At 44.2% G+C, this 11,253-nt stretch overlaps 1 protein-coding gene across 3 annotated transcripts in view; it reads right to left on the reverse strand.

The window, feature by feature from the left end:
• Window positions 1-9,994, reverse strand: part of CD58 (CD58 molecule) — a 36,655-nt gene extending 26,661 nt beyond the window's left edge. Inside the window, exons 1-2 of one of the 3 annotated variants that reach the window (XM_039717920.1) lie at window positions 9,741-9,994; window positions 412-705 (exon numbers count right to left, since the gene is read on the reverse strand). In XM_039717920.1, coding sequence (XP_039573854.1) covers window positions 412-705; window positions 9,741-9,783 — 337 coding nt within the window. In that variant the 5' untranslated portion in view covers window positions 9,784-9,994. The remainder of the gene's footprint in view (window positions 1-411; window positions 706-9,740) is intronic. The other 2 variants (XM_039717918.1, XM_039717919.1) reach the window with 2 other exon arrangements.
• Window positions 9,995-11,253: the final 1,259 nt, after the last annotated feature.

Genomic DNA, 11,253 nt, shown 5'->3' on the forward strand with positions numbered 1-11,253 from the left:
TAGACACACTGGTCAGATATATTTCCCAAAGACTACTGGTGAGGTTGAGTAGATCTGCACAGGATGATGCCACGGATGTTCAGGCATGTGTAATATGCCCACAGGAATATCTTTAATAGCTATATAATGCCTGGGATTACCTGGTCAGCTTGCTCAAAAAGTTTCATTGTCTACCTGAAAGTGCAGTTTGCCACCTACACACGTTCTAGAAGCCATCCCAAGGTCAGTAATGATGGGCACACAAATGAGATGCCACCTTTGAAAATTTGTTCACAGTGACTAAGCAACTTAAAAACAAAGAACAGCCCCCTCTGTTTCTGTTTGCTTCCTTGACAAATACACAATGCCCTTTCTAGACATTTTAAAGTGAACAGTGGTTCACATTTTTTATGCAGTTCTTCCAGTACTTACCTAACACATTGAGTTTGAAGTTTAACTGGTGATCTTCCACATTTACCCGGTACACTAACTCATATGTGCCAGCATCATCCTTCTTCAAGTTAACTATAGTCAAGGATCCATTCTCCATAAGTACACTCCTGTCGATGAGATGACCAAAATATGTCGGTTTGTTATGCTCTTCCCATTCAGCCACTTTATCCTTGTTTTTCTTCCAGACAATTTCCACTATTTTTCGGTCTATTTGTACTGGAAAAGTAAAATTTTCTCCCATGATGCCAACTACTTCCTCACTGTCCTCATGTGCTATAGGGGGTAAAAAAAGAAAAAGTTACTTCAACAATTGTTTTATAAAACACACCTTGATGCCCTATTCAACATCAGATACATTCAAATGTAGGTTAGAAGCACAACAAAGTTGCAAACTAAGGAACACATCACTTAAGAATTACCCAAACCCAGGCTGTCAACACAATTGCATGACAGGCACAGCAAAGGAATCCAGTTTCCACATTCTGGTCCCAGGCAGAATAATTGCCCCAATGATCTTCCCTATCCTAAGCCACTCTATCCTCAGTACTTTCCCTCTGTTCACTTGAATTAGGCTTTCTGCCCATGATCTGGTGAAAAATAGTAAAAGAAGAATTGTCACCACCAAAATCCGTTTTAGCATCTTGCTGCAGAACAGCCAGACTGAAGTTCCTGCTGATCAAATAAAGTGTATTTTTTCTAGTATGAATATTCACAGTTAGTAAAAAGCACACTTCTGACGCAAAACTGTTACTGAGTTCAAAGCTCTGAAGTCATGGGGGTATTAGGGATTTCCCTTGAAATGTCACTTAAGCAAGTTTATTTCACAGCCAGTATGTGTGAAACAACATCTCATCCTCTGAGATCTTGCAGAGCTGTCAGCAAGAATGAAGCTGTTCAGAAACCCCCACTGCTCTCAGCTTTGAATCAACTACATTCTGCTAAAAATGCCCAGACATTCAATATAAATAAGTAAACCACAACAGAAGAGAGATAAGAGATTTTCCCTAATTTTCAGTGAAAACAGTTACATTTGAGAGAAAAAACACCTCCTCATACTGATCTAACAGACAAAATCCTGCTGTAAGGAAGGAACCACAACCTTTAAACCATGAGCATCTCTGTGTCTCTGCTTCAGACTTCAGCAATCACCTCCCACTTCTAAACAGCTCCAAATGGCTCTAGAACAATTGCAAGGTCACTGATCACTGCCGTGGCAGACAGGAACATAGACAAAAACACTCTGGTATTGAGTTCAAGTTACACTTGCATGTAGGAATCAATTTTGATCCACAATAGCTGGTTACTTTTATCTTCTATATTGAAGGAAGGGCATGGTTAAGATACACATGAGGTCTCACATTAAGGCAGGATTCCCAATATGCACATGTAAAACTTCCCTTTAAAGAGCTGCTATGCATGGTGAAACAAATATTTCAGATGTCTACTTCTCAAGCCAACTGTTCCAAGTGACAGCCAGTATTCCGGGTTTTATCTTTTATTTATTCCTAAATGCCATCAGTTTAAGGACCCACCAATTCCTATATCCTGGCAGACAGAATGTCAGCTAGGCCTTCCTTTCCCACTGGCAAAGGACAGTGCTCCTCAGCTCTTCTGCCACACCACAGAAACACAGACTTTCTCTGACAGCACAAATGAACGCAAGCAATAGAAACACACTTCCGTGTGCTTGGCTAGAGAACTGCACACACGTCTCCTTCATGCCTTACTTTCTATGGAATTTGTTTGCAATTTACCCATGAAAGCACTCTTCTCACACCATTCGAGTTGCAACTTCTTGTTGTCTGCACCTACACGGTCACCTTTTCCAGGCACAGGGATTGTAGAAGTAATCAGGGTAAGCTATCAACTCCCACATCTTGTCAACACATCGTACCTGCTTTCTTTGTATTCTACCCTCAGATTTAAACATTTTACTTGAGTATCTCTTTCCACCTACCTCAATTAATGATTTCCAGAAGAAAAAAGATCTCAGAAACTCCAGACTTTGTGTCTGGAGACCACAAGATTGCAAGGTGCTGGGTAGGGTGGAACACTATTTTGATCCGACAAAGCCTGGAGTCTTCTTTGAGACCTTTGTTTCACAAAGACAATTCCCAGGAGTGCATATTCCTCAAGAAGTCATCCCTTACTGCCTAAGGACCTGTGGTATTCCTACTATGGAGAAAAACTCCCTGCTCTTCCCACTGGGAAATTCTACCTCTAGTATCTTTGGCTCACAGATACAACCAGGCTGTGGTGACTTGACATCAGCATAAGCCAAACTATAGTGGCTGTTCATAAGAGTCTTCAGCAAGGACAGCAGCTGCTTGCTGAAGCAAGGACAGCCACCACTGCTCAGCCAACCACTCAAAACCTCCTGCATTTGGGTGTTGATCCAGATAAATCCTCCATGTCTTTACTCTCTTTCAGTTAGTCATAAGTGCTAGGCTGGAGTTATGAGAGCAAAGTTACTGCTTCTTCAAGCACAGGAGTGAGACTGAAGGAAAGCAGAGCTGAAAAAACCACACAATTTCTCTCCACAGGTTCTGCATGGCACAGGGAGCAGTTCTGTCTTCAGCACACTCTCTTCTTGCTGGCTGGTGGGACAAAGGCTTGACAGCAAGGAGCTGATGAGCTCCTCCCAAGGGCATTCAGGGCTCCCAGCAGCAGGACAAGGAAAAGGTTATTCCTGAAGGATAACAGTCATCTCCTCCCACCTTAGAACTGCAGTCTGTGGGCTTATTTTCGTGTTTCACTGGTCTAGTGAAAATGTGAAGAAGTCTCCCACTCAGTGTCATCAGCTTCCTTTTTTCAAAGAAATCATACAAAAATATTGCATAAGCTCATAACCACACATCTCTGAGCTTCTGGAAAAGCATGTGTCATCATGTTTTCTAAATTCCTGAGAAACCCTTCCCCATCTTTTCTACTTCATTTTATACGTGAACATATTTCCTATTCCACACTGGTGAGCAAAGAGGGAGAAGTGACAAACACTCTGTCATACACTCTTTTTGGAAGGCTAGAACTGCCTTTTTTAAAATTTCTCTGCTTTCTCCCTCTCTTCTTGTTGTAGCCCATTATTCTCAGATGAAGTTCACACAACAAAATAGTGCTGTGCTAAGGCCTCCAGTAGTCTCTGCAGAAACCATCAGATTACCTGCTCCTGTATCTCCTAAAACCCATTCCAAATTCCTTCTTATGCCAAGTCTTTATGTTCTTTCTTTCCAGTCGAATCACTTGCTTAAAGTGGCACAGATAAAGAGGAGCTAACATTGAGTGGGAAAAGCCTCTTCTGCAAACCTACCATCTCACCTTGTCTACATCATCTTCTGCTCTCACTTCTCCAGCAGCCAGACCCACACAACTCAGTGCTGTACTCGAGTTTTAATACTCCCCAGACTAATTCTGACTCTTTCAGCATTTTAGCAGGCTAAAGGCATCCACATAGTTCAGACTAAGTAGACTTAATACTCCATTTACCAGCAATAAATGCTTCATTACTGTTTTTGCCTATCTGGTTTGACTTGCTTCTCTCTTTTTCTTAGAGCTGACATAAAGCCTAATTATTTCGGAGAACATCTGTAAGCTAAGCCCTTTTTATTTTTAATGCTATCATTAATATTTTTGGTTTCAAATACCTATTTGATATGCATACAGGTATATATTAGGTCTATACAGGCAGCAGCTTGGTTCTCCTATTACCATTAAGACACTAACATTCCACCTGCTGAAAATGGGTGGATAAGTCTTTAGTAAGTAGTTTATGGCACAGAACTATTTGCTTCAGGAGTACGACTTTCTAAAGAGTAGATTTTCCTTTTAATTGTTGTAACTTCCCAACTACCCCCTCTCTTCAGCTTTTTCAGAATTTTGAAATCTCCCAGCAACTGTAACAGACAATTATGCTCCCTCCTAACCCTGAAAACCACCAGGTGCAGAAGACCCTGAAATAAATGTTCAGTCCAGAAGGACTATGAGAATATTCACCAACCATAGTCCTCTGAATTCCTCCACAGGCCATACATACAACCCACTTCCCAAACTCCAGAAAGAAAGCACTTAGAGCCATGGTGTAAGAGCACAGGCAAAAGCCACAGCCAGGAGAGAGAGAACACAGATGACCATAACCTGTAGCAGCAGCACAGGCTGTTGCAAGATAAAATCAGATTTGTGCAGGAATGAATGCAAATCCTACAGGTAACATCCCACTCAGAGGTGTTCTCCTGCACACTACAGCATGTTCAGAGATGTGTGTGTCGTTCTTCTGGACAATGTGGGTCTGCATATACAGGGCTCTACACACCAGCAAAGGCAGGACCCAAGGGTGGCACCTACAAACAGGCCTGGGTCCCTCCCTACCACGAAATCCATTCCTTCAGTCATATCCCTCAGCAAGAGCCCAAAAACAGGCAGCATTCCCATGCAGAGGCTATCCAGTCATTTTTAAACTATGCTGGTGACCAAAAGCATGGGGATGATTTCCAGTTCCTCCTCCTCCCTTTTTTATCTGCCTATTCCTGCAGTGGAATAGGCAAGCAAGAGTACAATCTGCTGACAGATTGTACTTCATGCACATCCCCGCTCCAACTAAAGAAACAACAAAAAAACCCACAGATGGACTGTAATTCCTGGCTGTGACTCACTGTGGGAACACCAGTGCTCATGGCATGGAATAGAGCAGATGCGAGCAAAATGTGGAAGAATGAGAGTGAAAGCATAGAGGAGGGGCAAGCACTGATGTCTTCTTTGTGGTGACCAGTGACAGGACACAAGAGAATGGCTTGAAGTTGCATCAGGGGAGGTTTAGGTGTGATATTAGAAAAAGGTTCTTCACCCAGAGGGCAGCTGGGCACTGGAACGGGCCAGGGAGGGAGAGGACTGGAATCGCCACTTTTAGCACTGGTAAACTATTACAAAGAATCGTTGAGTCCTGCAGATTATTGTTTATTTACAGTGCCTAGGCTTTGCTTAGGACAGAACTGACTTGCATTTAAGCCTGCCTTGAACTATAAAAAAAGCAGCTGTTTGAAAGCTGTCCAGACACCGGCACAGGTTTCCCAGAGAATGGATGCTCCATCCCTGGCAGTGTTCAAGGCCAGTCTCAATGGCACTCTGAGCAATCTGGTCTAGTGGAAGATGTCCCTGCCCATGGCAGAGGGTTGGAACTGGATGATCATTAAGGTCTCTTCCAACCCAAACCATTCTATGATTCCAAATCCTCTGGTCACTTATTCCCAGCATGCAGACAGCAGCACTTCCTATGCTGTACAACCACATCTTCAGGTAGGCTCCGTGATCAACAGCACTGGGAAAATAATCTGTCTTGGTAACTCTTTCCTTCAATCAGGGTCATTCTTAGCCAGATCATCTTTGCAGTTCTACTTATAAAGGATGGCACAAACTGACGCCATAGACAGGAACTGTTCTCAACCTGTGGCAACACCAGCTTGAACAGACTCTTTTAACTAATTGCAACCTCTGTCTCTCACAAACCCTGTATCACCCAGCCAGCCACTGTCACACTACCCTGAACACGGCCAGAAGGCTCTCCTGAGGCTGAAAACAGATAGGAGGACCAGTAAGGAAAAAAACAAAAGTAAACAAACATACACCCATTTTTTATTAACACCTTTAAAACACCCAGGATCAAAGGAGTCTGTGTATGCAATCCAGAGATTATCTTGATCTTGGTCTATTCAGTTCAAACTAAGTAGAACTTAATATTCCATTTACCAGCAATAAATGCTTTATTACTGTATTTGTCTACCTGGTTTGGCTTGCTTCACTATTTTTCTTAGAGCTGACGTAAAGCCTAGTTATTTTGGACAACATCTCTAAGCTAAGCTCTTTTTATTTTTAATGCTAACATTAATATTTTTGGTCTCAAATATCTATTTGATATGCATATAGGTATATATTAGATCTCTACAGATCTAACTTGGCTTTCTAAAATCTAAAACCATTAATTATATTAAGACAAAAAACTATGAGAACAATTTTTCACTCTGTTCATCATATACTGTTAAAAAGCAATGGCAAAAATATTGTTTCATTTTGGTTTTAATATCACATAACCTCAACTCTTGTCAAGAGCTTTTAAGCAGAGGGCAAAGTTTTGTTGGACTTTTTCCCCCTCTTTGTGAGGAATTTATAACTGATTATAATTCCTCTGTTTATTCAGGAAGATTCAAGAGTAAGGGGGCAGGACAACACAGGAAGGTGTCAGCTTCACAGTGCTGATAACTTATTTTTCCATTTATTTTATTTAATATTGTGTTTGATATTTCTATTAGCAATACACAAAATAACCACATTCCACAAACAACCCGAATTTGTTAAGAGTCCAGATTTTCCCACATTCATCACCATGGTAGGTAGTGTAGTTCCTCTCATGGAGTAGAGAGACACAGAAGAAACATTAAGCAACCCCAGTGTTTTTCTGATTTTCAAAATGTGGAAAGGAACATATATTTGTGTACAGAGAAAAAAAAAAAGACAGGAAATTAAAAAAATAAAAATAAAAAAGGAAGCCCAAACTTGTTGAACTACCTAATGACGCAGACACAAAAATCCACATTAAGGGAAGTTTGTTTTTTATGCTGATCACTCTCAGAAGAGGTCTGAAAGAAAAATCATTTTTATCAGCTCTCACGTTGTTAGTCTGCGCTCAGTACTGGAGATTGCAACTTCTGCTTTTACGTGAGCCAGGTTTTCTCAGTTTAACTCAATTTTTATAAAGAAGTTAAAATGAGAAACAAAGCAACCATTAATGCAAACCGGCAATGAAAATGATATTATGGAATCTATCTAAAGATGCAAGAACTAGAAGGCACTAATACTGCATAAAAAAGAGTTGATGCTCAGAACACTGAAAGAGTTGTGTGGCTTTCAGATGAGCCTTACTACAGATGCAGAATGCTTCTAGAGGCTCTAGTTCACATATCCAGCTTACTTTCCTTATCCCCTCTGCTTTTGGGGCAGGATCCTGATGCAGCTAAAGCAAGTTTGGCTGCCATCTGCATTGCAACAGAACACCCTCACAAGTGTGGCTTGCACTGATCCCCCTCTTGGCGTGGTATTATTTATTCACCTCCTCCACAGAGAGGACAAGAAGATCTCTCTGGGTTCCTTCACCAAACTAGGCCACAGATACCATACTGACTTTCTTTCCATCCACAGACAACATCCAGGATCCCAAATCTGAACTGACCTGTGTCTTGAACTTCCAACAACTGAACGAGCATGCTCTTGGTAGGTCTAAATTCAAAGTCCTTCCATAGCCTTGAGGTGAGGATTTGTGCTGTTATTGAAAAGTCTGAGGTTTCATCAGATAAAAAACTGACTTAGCCTGGCATTGTAAAAAGCAGGAATCCCTATGTGGTGAGTAGGAATTCTGAAGACACCAAAGCTACACTGCAACTTCTGACTTCCACAAGGGAATGAAGGACATCTCCCCTACTCCAAACATTCAGTAACGTGACTGGGATAAGTGCAGTACTTTGAATTTGGATGGAGAAAGGATTCTGCAGGGGAAGGCTGACAAAGGAGGAGGACCTACCAACAGCATCCCGGTGTTTAGAACAGGTGTTTGCAAGGCTAGAAACTTGCAGGCCAAGTTGAACTGCTACCAATTTATTTCATGCTCTAGATCAGTCTGACTTTCAGGGCCTTGATTTTGACATGGAGAGATGATGGATTATTTTACCTTGTTAAAATTAACATGATATATTTACACATAGTCAACATACATAATGCAAGCATACAAACAAGAACATGGTATGAAACCATGGCTATTTAGTTTAGTGAAGAGCAGTAAAGTGTTTGCATTCCCAATCTCTCACCCTAATCAGCCACTTTAGAATCAAAGTTTTACAGAGAAGACAACATAACTAGCTAAGTTGTTCATTAAAGAAGGACATTATAATACCTGTAGCCACAATTACTCTCTCTAGCTGTCCAAGCACTATCACCTCTTCCTTTCAATTGTCAGTTCTTTGGAACCTGGAATCTTTTTTGTCTAGGCATATCTATAGCATGTGGACTGAGATGCTGAGTAGCAGCAGCAGCATGCCGGCTTACATAATGCAAGGTACAGCGCCTTAAACTTACATAAAGCAAGGTAAAGCCAGAGGAAGTGACAACACACTCAGTTACTCATGCCTTAGTCACACTCATCGAGATCTCAGCAGAAGCGCTGCTGGTTAAGATAAGGAATTGCAGCTAAGGCTTAACACGGCAGACTCATGCAAGTGCGCAGTGTCCTGGCTTCTCCCCGGTCCTCCCTGCACACCGGGACCCCCAACGCTGTCTTACAGAACAGGAACTCTCCATATCAATTAAATAAAGCAAATTGAAGACCTCAGGAATAGTATGAGGAGGAAATCACAGGGAGCTTCTTGGAACTCTCAGCAGCAGAGAAGTTCCTTTTTAACCAGGGGGATACAATAGCTCCTATTTTAGGCACATTCATGAAACTTCCAAAGCAAAAAAAAAAAAAAACCAAAAAAAAAAAAAAACCCAAAAAAAAAACCTACACCAAAAAAACCCCACTAACAAAAAACCCCAAGTCAGAAGCAATCCCTTAGAGTAGAGGAATGATAAGGTCTTCATAGATGAAATTATGCTTTTTGGCCCATCTAGCAATAGCAGCTCGCTCTGATGACAACAAGGAAGTTTGCACATCCATCATCAATTTCAAAAACGAACAGATTTGGTTTATTCTCCTCATGTTCACAGCCCAGTGCAAGGGCTATGCGCGTAAGGACTGTGCTCCTGAGGCACAGCGGTGGCATTTGGATTAAGGAGGCCTTAGGCTAGCATTTCAGCAGCAGTTAATGGCAATCATTTACTTACACCACTTGTACCCACATCCCCACCGCAATTTTCCCGTGCACACAAGTTTGAAACAAGCGGGGCACAGGAGCCTGCCGACAGCGGCGAGGGGAGCTCGGAAGGTGCGGGGGGCCGACGCACAGCCCCGGTGTGAGGCGCGGGTCGGAAGCGCCGCCCGGCCGTGCCCGCCGCCCCGGGCAGGCAGCGAGCGAGCGCCCGGGGACGCCCGTCCGGACAGGGAGCCACCGCCCCAGGGCTCGGGAGGGGCTGGGGCTCCTGGGGCAGCTCCCCGGGCACCGCGGGACCCCCGGCTCTCCCAAATCCCGGCCCCGCCACACGTGCCCGTCCGAATGCCGGGGAGGCGGGCGTGGCCGCCCCGCTCCCGCTGCCCCGGGCGGCGCGGAGACAGGGAGACGGGGAGGAAGGAAAGGGAAGGAATCGGGAAGGGTCCCCACCGGCCTCTCACAGCTTACCCAGGAGGAGCGGAAGGTACAGGAGACAAACCAGCCGCCGCATGGGTGCCCCACACGATCTCGGCGGAGGCAAAAACCAAAATCCCCCCAGCCGCGCCCCGTCCCGTCCCGCCCCAGCTTCCGCTGGGAGGTCCCGAGGGCGCTTCTTCTGGGAATTCCGGGACCGCGAGGGAACTTCAGTCTCCCGTGCGCCCTGGGCGGTGTCGGGTGCCGAGCCTGGCCTTGGAGTGCCAGCGAAGGGGTTTGTGGTGCGTGGGGCGCAGCTCCAGGAAGTGCTGGCGACAGAAGTTGTCGTGTTGGTCCTACATATCAGGGAGGTTCAGCTGTGAAAATTGAAAACCTGAAAGTAAATCAATTTAGCGTGGATGGGAGTCACGCAGATTAGGCGAAGAACGAATTTCAGTAGGCGGTACGCACCTTGGCACCTCAGAAAATGATCACAGAATAGTTCCAACCTCTCTGCCATGGGCAGGGACAGCTCTGGCTCCTAATACTCCCTGGAGCCTGGTGTTTGGCCACCCTCGTGCTCCCAAAAACCACTGTTCTCTTCGAGGGAATATCTCCTTTTGAGGGGTGGGCTCAAGGCTAAGCCTGGCCAGGCTCTCCTGTTCCACCCAAGGTGAGGTTGATCTCTGGGAGAGGTGAGTGAAGGAAACTAAATAGAACAGAAACCGACTCTGACTTCTAGGGGTTTTCTTTGACTCCATCTGGTCAGCAGCCCATTCACAAAACTCAAACACACTTAGATTCTCTTTCATGAATGGATGACTGGCCTCTTGACAGTACTGAGTGGTTTTGAGGAAGAAAGGGAAAATCACAACAGTTTGGAAAACATAAGTACTTGGCAACTAGTGAAAAATTGCTGCTCTTACAAATATTCTGGAGGCAGCTGTGAGTCAGGTTTCCTCTCATGGCAGTCAGTTGCTGTGAGTGGATGCTTCAACCTCCTTCACCTGCATCCCACTCTCAGTGTATTACCCTGGCTTTGAAGAGTCCAGGTGCAGACCTTACAGCCCCAAAGCACGCTCAGCTCCCAGCAGCTTGTCTGTCTGTCCTGGGAAACACCAGCACAGCACAGTGCTGTGAGAGAGGCTCTCACCACAGGTTTATCTCTCAGCTGGATTTCTCCCAGTACACCTGGCCCCCACACTCCCCCATGAGCAGCTGTGTCGGACTATTCACTGCCCCTTTGAGAGACCTCAGCTTTGCACTTCACACCACACAATCACAAAAAGAAATTGGCAGCCATGTGGATATCTCTTAAGCAGAGGTCCCACCAGAGTAAACAAGTTATTCCACCTCTGAGGAATTTTTTTCTCCCTTCATTTTCATACTGTAAATGACTCATCGCTGAAGGCTGCAGCATGAGCTGGAACAGTACTGCATCTTGGTGTCAAATTCAGTTCTTACAAAAACAGGATAATACTGATCCTCCACTCTAGAGCTGTGTTGGAATGCTCTGACATGTAACTCACAAATGGAGACAGGCCCATCCCATAAATCCCTTCTGCTC

Source organism: Passer montanus, unplaced genomic scaffold (assembly GCF_014805655.1).
Source record: "Passer montanus isolate IOZ18808 unplaced genomic scaffold, ASM1480565v1 scaffold39, whole genome shotgun sequence".
In the NCBI taxonomy this organism is placed as follows: Eukaryota; Metazoa; Chordata; class Aves; order Passeriformes; family Passeridae; genus Passer; species Passer montanus.